Source organism: Protopterus annectens, chromosome 11.part0 (genome assembly GCF_019279795.1).
Source record: "Protopterus annectens isolate FY-2018-M chromosome 11.part0, PAN1.0, whole genome shotgun sequence".
In the NCBI taxonomy this organism is placed as follows: domain Eukaryota; kingdom Metazoa; phylum Chordata; order Ceratodontiformes; family Protopteridae; genus Protopterus; species Protopterus annectens.
In genome coordinates this window covers 1,146,008,915-1,146,026,273 of record NC_056745.1, presented here as the reverse complement: position 1 = coordinate 1,146,026,273, position 17,359 = coordinate 1,146,008,915, and the positions used below count along the sequence as shown (strand labels likewise).

Below are 17,359 nucleotides of genomic sequence, written 5' to 3'. Positions count from 1 at the left end.
TCTACCACAGAAAAATATTTCTGTTGAGGTTTTAAATCATTCAACAGGGTGTGTGGGTCTGGCACTGTAGGTGCCCTTGGTATTACTGCGTCATTTACAGCTTGTAAATCTTGGACCATACGCCATTCTCCATTTGCTTTTTTAACAGGAAATAAGGGTGTGTTACATGGTGAATTGGGAGACTCTACCAGCACCCCTTCCCAAAGTAAAGCTGCTATAATAGGTTTGATTCCTACCTCTGCTTCTTTTCTTAGGGGATACTATCTTTTTCTGTGGCCTAAATACTGATTTTGGCATGATAATAACTGGTCCCACTGTACGAATAAGTCCTACATCTGACTTTCCTGTTGACCAGAGAGTTTCTGGTATATTCTGTAAGGCATTCTCTTCCTCCTTTAATAGGAGTGCTAATCAGCTGTTCTTGCTAGACTGCAAGTGTATGGCTGGGTGGGTCTGAGTTATCCAATTCAGCTTCTGTATTTGTATTCCCTGTTCTGACAGTTCTAATTCTGTCTGTTTTTCCCATCTCGTGACTTTTTCTCCTAAGTCTGCCCATTCTATGTTTCTGTCCTTAGTTAAGCTAACGTGGTAATCGATTAGATTTATAGAGTGCAAAGAACTCCTGGGGCAATGAACAGCTAGCTACACTGTTCCCTTCTGTGTCCCAGTACAGATTACGTAATATCAATCTGTTTGCACGATTTCTAAACAATTCTTGCTCATATTCCTTATCCGGTCCTGGCGTGTTACAATAATACAGGGTACAGTGCAATAAGTGTTGCTTATCAATGTCAAGGGAGGGGAATTTGCTGATGGCTACATTCATTAACTCTTCGACCACAGTCCCTGGACCAGTTGTAACCAAGTCCTGGCTGTACCAATAAAACATTTCACCTTTCGATTGCACTGCAAAGGTATCAATTTGTTGCTGTGCTTCCATACCCTGCATCGTTGGGACTACTGCAATACCAAATAGCTGCATAAGGTCTCTGCCCAAGAGGTTTACTGGGCATTTTGCAGAAACAACAATTTTGCTTTTCTGGGTCAATCCTGAAACAGGATCAGTTATTGCGATGCCATGGGAGAGAGGCTCCCAGTACAGCTGTCCATTAGCTGCTTTTACTAGTATATAATCAGGTGACTGAATTTTCTGGCAGTTTGGAGGGATGTATCAGGGTTCGTGATGCCCCTGAGTCACACAAGAATTTGACTTCCCTCCCTTCTACCAAGAGTGTAACTTCTGGTTTTGTGTCTGCTAAATAGAGCTCCAGGCTCAATAAAGCTAGGTCTAATATTTCATTTTCTTCACTATCACTAACTTCTTGCACTTCCTCTATCTCTTCTGTCACATCCTCTACTCCCTCTATCACATTCTCATTTGTCCTTTTTTTGTTATCCCCTTCTAGTGATTCCTGACTATCATATAGTCAGTCCTTACCCTCCTTGTCTTCCGTGGTTGCCTGCTTGTTTTTCCTGCAATCCCTTGCCAAGTGTCCCTTTTTACCACATTTGAAACATTCACCCCTTTTCTTTCTCCCTTCAAAGTCCTCTGATTGTTTTTTTTGCCCTTTTTCCCGGGCTGTACTACATACACTTCTGCTCCATCTTCTAAAGAAAATACTTGAGCTTTCTTTTTCTTTTTGCTATTAAAATGCCTTTCGGCATGCCTAGCATATTCAAGTAATGACTGTAACCTGCTTGTACAATGGTCTACCATGTATTTTGTAATAAAACTGCTTATGGGTGCAATACTGCCTTTTAAAAATACATTCTTTAACTCTTGTTCATGTGGGGAATCTTGTGTTTGATCTTCAGGAACCTGCATTCCACAGTTATTAAAACATTCTAATAATCTGGCATAATATCGGTCAACAGTTTCACCTTCTTGTTGGATGCATTGATTAATGCAAGTCCAGTCTGCCCTAGGCTTCCATTTCTCAGAGTTGCAGTCTGTAAGACCTTTTACTCTGTTGTCTAATTCTGCGCTGCTATGTGGGAGGGGTCTTTGTGCAGTGTCACGGGGATTCCAGTTGCCACTAATCATGCGCCAATCTGGCCCCACAATTTGTCTAACTACTTTTTCTACCTCTTCTCCGTTTAAGTTATAACTCAGCCTCATTCCTTGGAAATCTTCTGAGAACTTTCTAAAATTGACTTTTGGATAGGGAATTCCCTCAGTGACTTACCGTCTTGTCCTGCCTGAGAATTAGGTACTTCTATGAGTGGGCATATTTCTTCTTCACTCATAGATCGTGAATTCTTAACCATTTGATGTAACTCAATGCCTTCATTTGAGTTACCTGCCCGTGTTCGAGACCTGGCCCGATGGGATCTCTAATAAATGATTTTACTTTTATAATGTCTCTATTTTCAGTGACAACAGGATATCGTGGGGGTGGACTAACCTGTTCACGTGCTTCATATTCTGGTAAGGGAGGTGGAGGTGCTGATGCCATAACTAAGTTATTGTCCTCTTTGTCTAAAAACATTGTTTTTGAATTGTTGTTCTTTTGTTCCCTACGGTTTACTTCCTCAATCCACCTGTGTGCCAGAGGAATTCCTAATTTGCGTTGCTTTTTTACCTGACCTTTGGAATCAGTTTTGAGCTGTTTGACAAGTTTGATAAGTGAGGATTTTTCTAATTTTCCATCAAATTCATATTTATTAACCCATTTTGAATAGTATTTAATATTGTCAGCTCGCTGCGACTGCATGGATTTTGCGTCTTCGGTTAATGGCGGATTTTGGGGTCTTTTTCTGCAATTATTACCCATTTTGTTCTACCCTTTTAATCATAGGTTCATAGGTTCATACTAGGCTATCTGCCCAAGGGCATTTATAAGCCTAGCCCATAGTTATGTGGCTTTCGCCACCCCTTTAGTTTGAATAAAAACTATGCCTATCATTTTTCTGTGCCTCTGTCAAGCAGTGACACTGAAGTAATCCCTGGGGTATATCTGCGATCTCCCATCCATTGGTCAAGATTCCTCTTGAACAAGGCCAGCGAGGTGCTCTGCCTCACATGTACCGGGATTTTGTTCCACAGCATAGGGAGTCTCTGGGTGATGAATCTGTCCCTCCAGCACGTTCTATTTATAACCGTGTCAAGGTTTAAGTCCCCCGCCCTTGTGGTTCTGAGGGATCTAGATTTTTTGAGGTGAAGCATATTCATCAAATCTGGGTTTGACATGGCCTTATATGTCAGGCACAGGTCACCTCTGAGCAAGCGTTACGTAACTTCTCTTATTTTTAATGTGGTACCATGGATTTTGTTATAGTCTCTTCAGAATGACTGCCTACCTACTCTGTTTTTCCCTGATCTATGACAAGACAGTCATCTTTTCTGTCCCTGACTTGTAAAAATACAGTCTTGACAAAAACAATACAAATCTAGTCCCTGATCTAAAACAGAAAAAAGTAGATTCACCTTACCTGAGCCTTCATGATTGATCACCTGGTTTGTAAAAACCCGTCCTTCAGTCGCAGATCAGAAAGTGGCTGGCCTATTTTGTACGACAATTCAGTCAGCGGGCTTTTCATATAAGAAAAACCAATTTGGTTTCTTCCCTGTACAGTTTCAACCACCTGGCCCGTCTGATCCGAGGTGAAGTGATGGTTTCCGGTCCGAAGGACAATCTGTCAAAGGAAGAAACTTCAAACTCCAATTCACGTTAGGTTCAGGTATGGCACCCTTTATTACTTGGAGCAAGGAGACAAAAACATGCACATACAGGATTTTGCCTAACTACTAACAGGAAGTATGCTCTTCCTATACTGTTCTACAAAACGTTGCTTTCTATAGTTGACATAATTAAACACAACTTTCTGTATTGTTCTACAGCAGATGTTACTCAGATTTTCTGCTGACATGACTGGATTTATGAAAAACATTTGAGAAAAACAACCTAACCTTGGGGGCTTTAGCCCGCTACAAGCTTTTATTGTGTAGTTCTAATACATGTGTTACATTTCAAGGTACTTTTCTAGCTTAGACACAAGTAAACACTGATTGCAGTTCATATATTTTCAAGCAGTCTTTGTTCTTATTATCAATAGCTTCTGCAGCTGTGTATTTTCTCACAGCATAAGCGGAACTCCTTGTCTAAATCTCATAACATTAATACAAGTGATACATCTATTCATTATTTTCCTGACACAAGCAGAAATTATCTGCTTCCCTGTAAATTTCCAGAGCATAAGCAAAGATTATAACTGTGCATATTTCATGGCAATACAAGATTGGAAAGCTCCTGCAGTTTGTACAGATTTATGCAGTGTGAAATAGAATAAATGTGTTAGCCCTTTTCAAACCTTAAATGCACTAAGCATATTACTAATACATACACTAATACATATTTTTCTAACACCAGGCATAGATCACCTATCAGTAACGTGTAGGAGAAAGGTTATAGTGACTAGGCTTTAAGGTGATGTGTATAGGACAATGTGTTTATACCCTGGATTCTCCCCACCTTTGTGAGAATTAAAACTGTTGCATATGTTGGTGAGATAAATGCCGAAAGGAGCATTATACATATAAAGTGGCACTGTGACTTCCTTGGGGCTGGGTGTCATGTCCTTACTTATAAGTTTGGCAGCAAGTAATGATTTTCTTACTACCTTACCCACATGTTGGTCAATGGCCAGATAACTGTCTACATATGTTCCCAGATCCCTGACTACTGGGTCAACACTTAGGGGTGTCTTATCAATGGAGTAATTAACCTGGGTGGCAGTTTCCTCAAAAGGCACTATAATGCATTTCTTGTCATTGAGTTTTGGTCTGTGACTTTGACACCAGTCATTTGTCTGTGTTAGACCATCTTGTAGGATGTTTGTGTCATGGTTGACCCAACAATAGCTCCAGATTTGCAGTCATCTAATATCTTGGTTAGCCAAAGGCCCTTGACATTAGCCTTTACCTCTAAGAACTGAGTGATCCCAGAATAAAGCCCTGAAGTACACCACTGGTAGCCAGTCTGTTAGTAGAGGTGGTATCACCAATCCTAGGTCCTGTCTGTGAGCCAGCTGGCAATCCAATGAGTTATGTTGGGGTTTATGCCCAGTTCAGTGAGTTTGTCAACTATACCCAAGTGGGGTATTGTATTGAATGCCTTATCCATGTCCAGGTAGGCAGTGTGCACCTTTTTCCTCTAATCTATTGCCTTGATGACCTTCTCAAAGAAGTCCACTAGGTTTAGTAGGCATGATCTTCCCTTGACAAAGCCAAACTGTTTTGGGTATGGTGTCTGAAGACTGCTTATGTCTTTGTTGATTATTTCCACAATAATTCATTCTGTGGCTTTGCATATTAGACAACTCAGTCTAATAGGTCTGTAGTTTCCAGGGTCAGTTGATGGTCTACCCTTTTGAAGTGGGATAACTGTTTCAGTCCTCCATTCTCAAGGTACAACGTCTGCTCTGAGGCTATAGTTGAAAAGTGATTCAAGAGGTCCTGATAGGTCATGTTTTCAGCTATTTATGAGGCATCCCGGGATATTGTTGATGCCCATTGAGGCTGTGTTTTTGCTCTTAGAGAGAACCACCAGGACCAGCTTCCTGTTAATAGTTGTGGGAGGGGGGGTTATTCTAGTAGGTATTTCATGGAGTGAGGTGGAGGAGGGAGTGGGTGTGGTGAAGTTTGAGCCAGCAAATTCACACTGTTGCTGTGCTCAGTGAAGGTAGCACCATTGACCACCAGTTCGGTACACTGATGTGTTCTGCTTTTAAGGTTTCAGACATAGCTGTAGAAGGCCGTATGGTTGTCTTTAACCTGTGAGGCTATCTTGACCTTGTAATTGGCCTTGTTGGCCTTAATTAGTCCTCTTAGTTTCCTGTTTAGTTTGATTAGAGAATTCCAGTTATTATAGGAGTTGCTCTTCCTGATTTTGTGCATGATTTTTCCTTTTGTTCTATACACTATTAAGGTTAAGATTCCACTAGTGTTGTTTGTTTTTAGAGTTTGTTTTGGGCTTACTTCTAGTGGGCACAGCAGCCTGTATACAGCTACTTACATAGTTGTACAGGGTCACTGTGAACAATTTCACATAGTTTGTTGTGAAGTCGGAGTTGAGTGGGGCATTGAGTTTTGATAAAGTACCCAAAGCAAAGAAGCCAAAAACCAAGTAGTCACAAAGGCAAACAGAAATCTCGAGTAACAGGTGTAAGCACATTTAAAAAAGCTCCAAATGCTAACAAATAATACTCAGGCTTTTAATGTGTTTGAAAATCTCTAAAAGCAGTTCAAAATAGGTCAACATAACCTGCTCAAAAAGTTCCAGTATGTCAATTCAAATGATAAAGGGCTTTTCGTCTTCCATAAGTGTAAAATTTCATTAGATACTTTACAATTTCAGTCAACTTCTTTCATAAACAGCATTTAAAATGACGTCATCACTCGTGATTGCTAAGCCTCCTGATTAAATGAGCTGCCATGTAAAGGGCCAGTACATTAAACCATGTAAAATATATTTCTGTGTTTATTTTAAAACTTATTGTTGTTACTCTAGGCCCATTACTTATCTTTCTAAAGCTTTTAGCTTTAGCAACCTGGAAATAGATATGGGTTAATTTAATAGTGGCCAGTTAGTAGCATTCAATTTTAGTTGCCAGTATACTTCAGCTTTCTCTAGTCTTAGTGTCCAAGCACCTCCCCTTGCATTTATTACTGTCTTTTCCAAAACAGAAAATTTAAAACAGTGCCCTGATTTTTCTGCAACATATTTGTAGAGAACACTTGTTTCCTTCCCAGTTCTTATGTCACATAGGTGCTCATATATTCTCTCCTTTTATTTTCTTTTGGTTTTACCAACATAGAAACACTTACATAAAGTGTAGAAAGCACATTAGACCACTTTATCAGAATTACAGTTGCACATATGCTGTATGATAACCTTGTTGTTGTTTATGATGAAAAATCTACCCACAAATATTTACTTACAGTATGAACAACAACCACATTTTCACAAGCATGCCTTTTCATGCCTTATATATTTCTGTTCAGAAATGTTTTTCAGGTTACCACCTTTCCTGTAAACAACACAAGGTTTCTGGCCTATATGCTCCCAGATGTCTCTATCATTGTACAAGATTGCCCAATTCTTTTCCAAATTGTTGTTTTTACGTGATGGCTATCAGTATTAAATGTTGTAATAAAGGAGCATTTGTGTTATTCTTCTGTTGCATCACTGTATTGCTAGCAGTTGGTGTAGTTATATTCATATCTTCACTAGCTTCATTATGTTTCCCTATCCTTGGGACAGAAACATTTCTTATTTTATTCATTACTTCCATCATTAATTCATTGATCAAATTTAAGGTATAACCTCTATTAGCAAACATACTCCTAGGCTGAATGCAGTCATCCCAAAAGGCTTCCATGTATGTTGTCATCCTGGCAGCTCTAACAAATTGCCGTTAGACTACGATACATTTTTGCCTACTGGGATGGGCACTTGAATAATGCAAAAAGTTGTCAGAATATGTTTCTTTTCTAAGTATTCTAGATGTGAATCTCTGTTTATGACATCTTTTTCTAACTAAATGTCTAAAAAACCTATATGTTCATCACTAATGGAGTGAGTAAACTTGACAAAATAGTTTTGTTTTATTTAGATACTCGATAAATTTGACTATCTGTTCTTTAGAATATGCTCATATAATAAACATATCATCCAAAAAGTGGATATAGAATATAAATATTTTTCAAAATGTGTGTTGAACAGAATATTTTCATTCCCATTGCAGCATTACTATGTTTGCAAACAGGCCACCACAGGATGACCCCATAGCAACCCCTTCTTTTTGCAAATAGATCTCCTTTTCAAAGGAGATGAAATTATTCTGAAGCACCATTTCCAATAACTGTTCATACATATTTATATGTTCTTGTCTCACACGCTTTTCAAAGAGGTATTCAGTAAACTCTTCCCCCACCTTATGTAAGAATTTCTGAATAGAATATTATTAATTTTGTGCAAAAAATCCCATGAGTCTTTGCATATAGTCTTTTCCCCTTGTACAAAGTATTTAAGTTTTATGTCCAGTCCAAGTATTTTGCCAATAGGTGCATAATGGATCCTCTTGCATCAACTGTTGGACACATAGGTGGTTTTCTTATATTCCTATGTAATTTTGGTACCCCAAAAAAGAATGGGGTCCTAGGGTATTGTGTGTTCAGGAAATTTTACTCATCTATTGTGATTAACTGCTGTATAAACAAATCCTCAGTATTACTTTTGATTTGCCTATATGCACTATTTATTTGGTTCACTGACACTTTCTCATATACAGCAGTTTGTAAAATATCTCTCATTTTTGTAAAATGAGCCCCCCCACCCGCTCTTGTCACGTTTCATTATTCTCACACAGTTTTTTTCCTTAAATACATCCAATTTGTTCTCCTGTATATCAGATAGGTTGGTATCAATTGCATCATTGCTTACCTTCTGATTCGTTTTTGACAATTCTCTTAAATCCAACTTACATAGCTTCTCAAAGTATAGAATAGTGTTATGTATGGGGGGAAATACTCAGTGGATTCATAATAGTGTTTACATTTTTAAACATACATCTGAAATTTAACTTTCTAGTGTATTGTTTCAAATCCATCAGCATATTTGCTATGTCCAACCTTTTTCTAGGTACAAAAGTGAGCCCTTTTGCGAATACGTCACAATCATGTTGATCAGTACTCACAATGGAAAAATTTATATATATTAAAGTCACCTTTTATGTTAGTCACCATCACGCAGGGTGGTAGTATTCTTTCACCACAGTCCTGTACTGGATTCACAGCAGGTTGGGGTATTTCTTGATTCTGTTCTGCCCTCTGAAGTTCCCTTTCTATACTTGATTCAACCCTGTCTAGTCATGGGTATTTTTTGCTGAATAACACCATTGTAGGTCCTGTCCCTGATATTTGCCTTGCAACCATTTGGACCATTTCAGGGGAGGGGATCGCAGGGATCTAAAAAATGGGTGTTGGTATTTTCAGTAATATTCTCATCTTCAGGGACATCTTCAACCTCTCTGGCTGAGTTGATGTTATTATTAAAATGACCACCCAGGACTGAGAGGGGGAAGGTTTTTGATAAGCTGCATGATTAGCATACTCCTTCATATCCATATCCAATTTCTTTATTTTCCTGTTTTAAATATGTTTATTTTTCTTCTATACTCCTAAAAATACATTCATATTCATATTTATTCACCCCAAATTGAGTATCTTGTTGAATTTCTTTATCAGTACGTTCAAGGTCTTTGATTAGTTTATTAATAATTTTGTTATGATGTTTAACTATAGGTTTCATTAACTCTGCAATGTATGTCAGCCCACACATTAGATAAATCCCTACAGAAATATTTAAAGAATGTAGATTGAAAATTACCCCAATATGGTACAAAATGTTTAATACTGTAATGAAGGAAGGATGGATTCTAGATCTCTGCAACAAGATCTGTAACATGGAAAGAAGGTAGAGAACCAGTAATTAAAAATAATGCAAACTGTCCCTTCAAAGGTGTAGCGTGATGTTCCAACCAAATAGTCTGGATATTTTGGTTGTATCTGAAGAGAACCAGTGGACTGGTAGATGATGACACTCCCAGATGAAAAGTGAGGACTAACAATACAGAATTTGCAACTACAAATTTAAAGCTGTGTGGTTAAATGAGGCATATTAGAATACAACATGAGAATTATAAATTAGTAGTATTTATTAAAGAATGAGAGCTACAATTCAAAATAGAAAGGGATGATGCTCCAACAGGGAGAGGATAATCATGTTGTACAAAGATTTGGCCGTGGGACAAAATAATTATATCTAAAACAAGTCTATAGAAATGAGCAGGACAGAGTTTTTTCATGGATGTTTGTGGTTTGGCCCATTGGATTAGGTAGATTAGGGTTAGCCATTGACAATTTGCTCACCAAGAGATAACAGGAAGGAAACAGGAAAGTATATTGCTGGAAACAAATGATTGAATAAGGGAAGAGAATGCAATTGGAGAAATTTTTAGAGAAACGCAGGCTAAATAACAGAATATATAAAATATAGTGTAGAATTGTGGAAGACTATGACAGAAAAATTAAGAATGAAGGGATGGGAGTTAAGTCAGTTATTAATAGTGCCAAAAACAGAAGGGACGAATAATAAAACAATTTTAGAAAATGGGAAGGCTAGAACTAAACAAATGCAGGTTTGGAAAATGGTAATGGGAAAAAATATAAAGGAAAGTTAGAATGGGACATCTATCACCACTAGAATTGGAACCAAATCAGGTAAAATTAGGATATTTTGTGGAAATGCCTACATAAATATTTTTGTACACCATTATTTATACAGCATGTTTCATGAGGTAAATCAAATGTGCTAGAGATGTGACCAAGAGCAGATAGGGGACTGGCAACATATTTTTGGAGATGTAGCAAGTGAGAGAGATGTAGGTAGGAAATGCAAAACTTAATCAAAATATGGTAGGACATAAAGTGCATTTACGAGAAGCAGATTTCTATTTAAGTTGGATAACTGGTCAACTTCAGGAAAATACATGTATCAGGCCTCAATAGCATTAGTTTTAATAATGGCAAAATGGTTATAACATGGAAGTGGAAAACATCTCAAGAGGGTAATACTGATGATATGTTCAGATAATCAGATAATATGTTAGGGAAACTATATGCTAAGAAATGGAATCACTGGGAATTGTCTCTTGGATATGTAGAATAAAAGGGATATAGAGTTAAAGAAAGGCTGCCGTTTAGGGGAGGAGGTAAAGCAATGCAGAAAAGGGTGCTTTTAAATTCCAGGCTTAAGGGTCAGGGCAACTAAACACTGACAAGTAGTATTGGGAAGTAAAGAAATGTGGCCCAAAAGAGAGCTGTATAAAAGAGGGTACTTCTAGGAAAGAATGATGCCATTTAAGAATATGAATTGGAACTGGAATCCTTGGTTTTGTTTGAGTCAGAAGTATGGGACAGGAGGTTAAATGCTGATACTAAGCCAAGTGAAGGGAATGGAGGTATGAATGTGGCAAGAATGAAAGGCTCAACCACCAGGGAAGGTTAGTGGTGTACAATGCATGCTGATTGCTGTTGATGTAAACTAAAATTGTAATATGTGAATAAAGCACCTTTTTAATAAAACATTCAAATGTTTATTTGTCAAAAGTGACATATCTTGAAGTCTGCTAAAGAACTTAACAGACTACTTCCTGCTACACCTACTTTTTCTTTCAGGAAAGCATTGAATACTGGTGACAGATTGTACATGTTATCAGTGCAATATCACAAAGTGAGTGACTGCTTGTAATGCCATCAACCCAGGTTCAACTAGGAGGAGTCTGAGGACTGAAGGAGGAGCAGTAGATGGAAGGTTTGAGCAGCCAGTGGCCACTTATTATTTAAAAGGCTGTAAGAATAGTGTGTGCACTGCTTGGAAGTCTCCCTTATGAAGACCACACATCTTGCTGTCTGGAAGTGACAGGGTGGAGACACAGAAAGACACCAACAGTTGTATGTGCATGCATGCAAATATGTATTTAGGCTTTGTCATATTGATTTCAGTGGATTTTGAGATCTTTGTGATGTTGGATTATTGAGTAATGCATAAAGAAAAAAAGTTCATTTCTGCCTGTCTCGCTGGTTCACTGTTTTTCAGAATGCAGTATTAGTCAATACTCATAATAACAGTAGCACCTCTCAACGTCTTAGAGCAAGAAATCTGAACAAAGCCATAAATACAAGCGAGACAAAGGCCCAAAATAGGGAGAATTTTTAAATATTGCTCTTAAAAACTTAGAAAGTTGATAAAATAACAGGTTTTGCATTAGCATGAAATTTCTGAAGGGTATGAAGTCTAGAACTCAAATGTCTGCCATTATTTTCTAACGTCAATATTTAATGATTTGCCACTAATGTGCCCCCAAAAAATACAATTTAATGAAAAACTTACCAAAAATATGAGGCAAAATTCGGGGCATTCTGCAAAAAACTGTACAGTTGGGAGGTATAAGTTCACTGTTTAGTAGTTCCTTTAGAACTACCAGTGCAATAGACAGCACACATATCCTGAGGCTTGACATCTTTTGGGAGGTTTAGGAAGTTGAATAATGCAGTATATTTCAGTTTAATTTATTGACTAGGAATACACTTTGATATAATGGAAGACTGCATTAGGAAGCCTACATTTATAAATAAGCATGTTTTTCAATAACTTTATTACTCGGCTGCATTATCGTAGTATGACAGTGTTTTTATTGCCACCAAATGCAAATTAATTTCAACCATGTTACAATTAAGTTCAGATATAAAACCTCATTTAATTATATTCTTTACAGCACCTCTAAAGTACTGGCAGTCAAATACAGCAGCAAAGGATGGATGCAATATAAAGTTGTATAAAATGGGTGTTGAATGCTAATCATTTATTAAAGATTTTGTGCATTAATGCTAAAGTACTGACTTTTCTGCTTTATCTTCATTTTGCTACCACCAGCAAAGACATACTCGAAGCATTGAGGAACTCAAGGCCAAAGATCTTATCATTCAAGATCACAAGAAGAAGAAACAAGAAGTTCATGTCAGGTCAGCAGTGTTCATCAAGCAAATCTATTTAAAGTTCACAGTGTACATACTTGTGAGAAACTTTTATGAACTTACACACTTCATCCCACTTAGATGAATGCACAGCATCTCTCAGTTTCTGAGGCTAACACTGCAATATATTAAATAACAGATACCAATATTAAAGCTCTTTAGGAGTGCACATTCTTTCTTCCATACCTAATATTTTAGAGAGTTTGCTGTATAATCAGTATTTATTTTTGTACCATGTGCTTATTCAGAGATATTCTAATAACAGTAATAGCAGTAATAGATAATACTGCTTTTCTTAAACATTGGGAGGCAGTCCAAAAGACTTGCTCTAAGCTACTCCTAGATAGAGTTGTTTGCATGAAGAAACTATACTGGCTTAAGGGAATTAGTTTTAAATTCTGAGACTCTGGCTCAAATCCTGGAAGAGTGACACTGAATGTGCAAAAATCAAGACTTTATGTACTAAGCTGGAGGTCACTGTATCTCAAGTACTTCCTTTACTTGGTGACAGAACCGTAGTTGGCTCATCTAGTGCCCAGTGTTGTTCCCTGATCTGACACCAAAACAAACAAAAAGAAAAAAAAAACATGGAAATGGGTACTGTTAATTCACTGCAGACCAATTAGTATCTGCCAATCTCATCTCACATTGTGCTCTCTCTCCCCTGCAATAATAACATTAAGGGAGAACAGCAGTTGACAGCATTTTGTTTTCTTTATTAATTTTGCATGTTTTGTAATTCCAGGACTAGCAGTTATGGGTTTCAGAATTACAACCAGTGCCATGTAGTAACTTAAGATCGCTAAGAGTAAGAATTTTGAGAATTCCATGCATTACCCATGTTTTTCAGAATGTTCAGCATCTCAGGTTCTCTTTGTTACTGAGATCTGCATCTTAGGTGTACTTTCTGCAGAAAAAAAATAAATAAAAAAAGATTAGCATTTCTTTTTGTTTTTCAACAATGAGAACTTCTAAACCACTTAATTTAATAGACATATAATTTTATTTCATTTCAGACTCAGAGAATTTGCCAAAATGTATGATATTATCAGAAATGAAAGAAACAAGTGTATCAGCTTAATTCAGTCTGCTGCTCAGAGGGCTGCTGAAATGCGAGAAAAGATCAAAATTATAGAAAATGAAATTGAAATCCTTAGAACAAATGCCCTAAACAAAGACAAGTAAGTAAGATGCACATTCTTTCATGTAACACTTAATATCATTCACTGATGCAGGAGAAATCAACTGCAAAGTCCACTTTATCCATCTAGACATTAATTTTCTATATAAGCATTTATCCATTTCATGTTTGAGGGGGTTGAGTTTATCCCAGGAAGCAAAGTGGTGCATCAATCCATCTCACACACACACACACACACACACACACACAACCCTAGGGTGATTTAGAATTGCCATTTTTCCTAACCTTATCTTTGAAGGAAGGAAAGAAAATTGAATTCTTGGCAGAAAACCACACAAATAGGCAAAATCCACAAAGAAGGCACTCTGACAATCACAATAGCGAGTCCAAGTGCTAAGACTGAATAATGAAGTACCTGTTCTGGTCTTTCTGCATGTTATACAAACCTGCTGAAGGTTCTACAAGAACCAGTATTGCTTTAGTTCACACTAAATAGCTACCTACATGTGTGATGCCATTTGCTATATAAGGCTTCACGTTTTTTTTGAGAATTGGAGAAGCAGTGCAAAATGAACTGCAGTATATTACCATTTATATTTGTCATCTTTTTCACTGTATCCTGTTTCTCTTCAGTTGTTTTGTATTCTTCTATAAGAATAATGCTTTAACCCACACTAATCACAAGCCACAAGCTTTATTAAAATTATTTTTTTCACATTGCTTCTGCTGTTATTATGTCTCCAAATGTAACCCTACATCTTAACTACATTGTGGTGTACATGCTTATGTCATTTAGAAGTGTGGTTAACATTAAAAATGTAGGTCAGTTATAAGCATTCAGTCAGAAAATTATTCTTATTTTAAAGGAATGTCGATTCTGCTTCTTTGCTCAGTACTTTTTGTGGGATAACTTGGATGAACAGTGAGGGGTGATTGACCTGCAAAGTGACCAGCAGTATACAGTGGAGGTTAAGTTAATTAAAAAATGGAATTGTCTGTGTACATCAGGATTAATTATTATATATTTTTAAACCCCAGGATTAAATTGCTCAATTGCTTTTCTGTATGTAAATGCAAACTCTACTACTGCAGCTTTCTGAAAATGCCTAGAAGTACTGTTGCACAAAACAGAAATTGTGTGTATGTGTGTGTGTGTGTGTGTGTGTGTGTGTGTGTGTGTGTGTGTGTGTGTGTGTGTGTGTTTGCGTGTGCAGTCTGTAAAAGCAAACATTTTTACAGGCTTGTTTTTCAGCCTTTCAGCTACTTTGCATGCAAGATCACTGTACAGATGGGTGTGGGAATTTGCCCTTTCCTTGCTACTATGCAATCATGGATTTGATATATATAATGCGAAGGAGTGGTGTGGGGGCACTGCCCAAAATGGGAGGTGCAGGGAGGCTTACTCCATTAAAAAAACATTTTTTTTGTTATCTAAAAAGATAGCTGTTTTTTTTTATTCGCTCATTGAACAGTTCACTCAGTGATGAGACATGATTATTATTGTTCAGAAAGACATGAGCTGGATTCAATAAAGCCTAAACTAAGTGTACACAATATGTATTCAACAAAATTGTTATCACATTTCTTATCCACATTAGTCACACAGAAGGATTACATTAATTGTACATGTAGTCTGCACTTTGTTGTAATTTTTACGAATCCCTGTCAATATTTAAAGCTGCAAGAATATCAGTAGAAAAACTAAAATTAGGAGGAAAAAGGTGTACATTATGTCTGTGTTGTCTGATCTCTCAGAAGTGTACACTTAGTATACATTTAGTTTAGGCTTTATTGAATCTGGCCCATGATTTCTACTGAGTGCTGAATGAAAAGCGAAAAACTGAGCTAACTACATATGGACTAGGGAATATAGGCAGAAAGCATTGGTGTTAAATAACCTGCTCATGACATTGTTTTAAATGTTGTTTGAGCAGTCTTCATTAGACCGGTTTCTTTTTTTTAATTTGTAGATAACAGAAAGTTTTGTTTATTCATTTTATTTTTCAAAGACACATTGACTTTGAATTTATCTTCAAGCTAGATTATCCTGACTCAGATTCTAGCAGTGTTTATGTTCTGGGCAAGGTGCTGCCCTGAGATTATATCTTGCAGTGTGGGAGTGATTCTAGAAGATGGCTTGTATACAAGACCTGCTAAGAATTACAGGTGCAAGCCATTGTGGGCATGTGTGTAAAACAATACAGAACTAGTTGTTAATAGCTCTGCAGTGAAGGCCAGGAACCTATTGGGCATCTCCCAATATCCACTGTCTTTAGAAGCTATAAATCCTATCAGTACATTTCCATGTTACAGTGGCCATCCTGATAATGTCTTCTGCCTTCCTTCAAGACCTTCAGCTATAGAGATTTAAGCAGTGTCTGTTCTTTTGAAGTATACATCTCAGTGATTTCTTCAAGAGTGAGCAGTTTTAACCTTGCATAAATGGTTAAGGCATCTTCCAGGCCTTAGGCAGTAGATGTTTTCCGTTATGCTCCAGTCATAGTTTCACTGGATAGCAAAAGCAACACTTCACTTTCTTTAGAATCAGCAGTTTATATAGCAAAATTAACTCCTTTCTTCTCTGTAAAGCTACAACATAGTCAATGTCCACTTGAACAGTTTGCCAGTTGTATAGCACCAACCTTCTAGCCCAGGCTGCCTTCCTTCTTTGTCACTAGAGTAGAAAAAAATATATAATGATTGCACTTGATGAGCTTGGCAATTAAAGAGCTTAGATGAAAGAGAGTGGTGAACTGGTGGGATTTCCCTACCAGTTTTCTAAAAGTCAAAACTGTTTCTTGCCTGCCATAGCTACAGTGAGAAAGTGTGCTGCTTGCAGGTATGGGAATACCACTGTCAAAACCACCAATCATAAGGGGTCCAGACCAGACAGAAATGAAATATTCACATTGATGACATAGAGGCAATGGTGCTTTTCTTTTCCCTCTAAGCTCAGCAAAAATGGATTTCCCAAGACTATATTTCCAAGTATTGCAATATGGCTTTGTGTGCAGTACCTCAGCATGCAGGGAAGGACTCATTCCTACCCAGTCTGTAGAGTCACTATGAGAATATGAAATTATGTCTTCAAGAGTAACATATTTTTACCTGCAGTTTATATTAGAGGTGTCTGACTGCCTAGCAGTCAGACCAGGCAAGTTCTTCAAGAAAATTATATTTAGGAAGTGAGATTGCTTAGTCTCATGTCCTTCTGCTATCTTACAAACAGCACATTTTTGAGATATATCTCCTTAATTATTATCCCAATGGAAAGACAATGATACAGATGCAAACTTGACCCAAAGGCCTGCTCTATGCATTTCCTCTGCTTCTGTTCACAACAAAATAATTTATTCTGAAAATCAGAGATTCAAAAGTGATAGTGATCATGGTGGCTTCTTACTGACCAAGAGAAATTTATCTTCCCATATTTTAGCAGTTTTATCTAGCTATTTCATTTGACTATAGCATTACAAATGCTTCCTGGCTCATTCTGGTTTTGACTTCCCCTAGTTGACAGCTTGGATACTTCAGTTCCATAACTGCTAGATTAAATGAATTATAAAAAGTTAAGAGTGGTTTCTATCATCTCTTCTTTCTGGTGGTCTTCCATGCAGAGG

The 17,359-nt window shown here is 37.3% G+C and overlaps 1 protein-coding gene across 1 annotated transcript in view; it reads left to right on the top strand.

Annotated features, from left to right (window-relative positions):
* CCDC146 (coiled-coil domain containing 146) overlaps window positions 1-17,359 on the top strand; it is a 4,019,163-nt gene that overhangs the window by 2,668,311 nt on the left and 1,333,493 nt on the right. Inside the window, exons 12-13 of the mRNA XM_044088498.1 lie at window positions 12,498-12,586; window positions 13,615-13,779. Of these exons, the coding sequence (XP_043944433.1) occupies window positions 12,498-12,586; window positions 13,615-13,779 (254 nt within the window). The remainder of the gene's footprint in view (window positions 1-12,497; window positions 12,587-13,614; window positions 13,780-17,359) is intronic.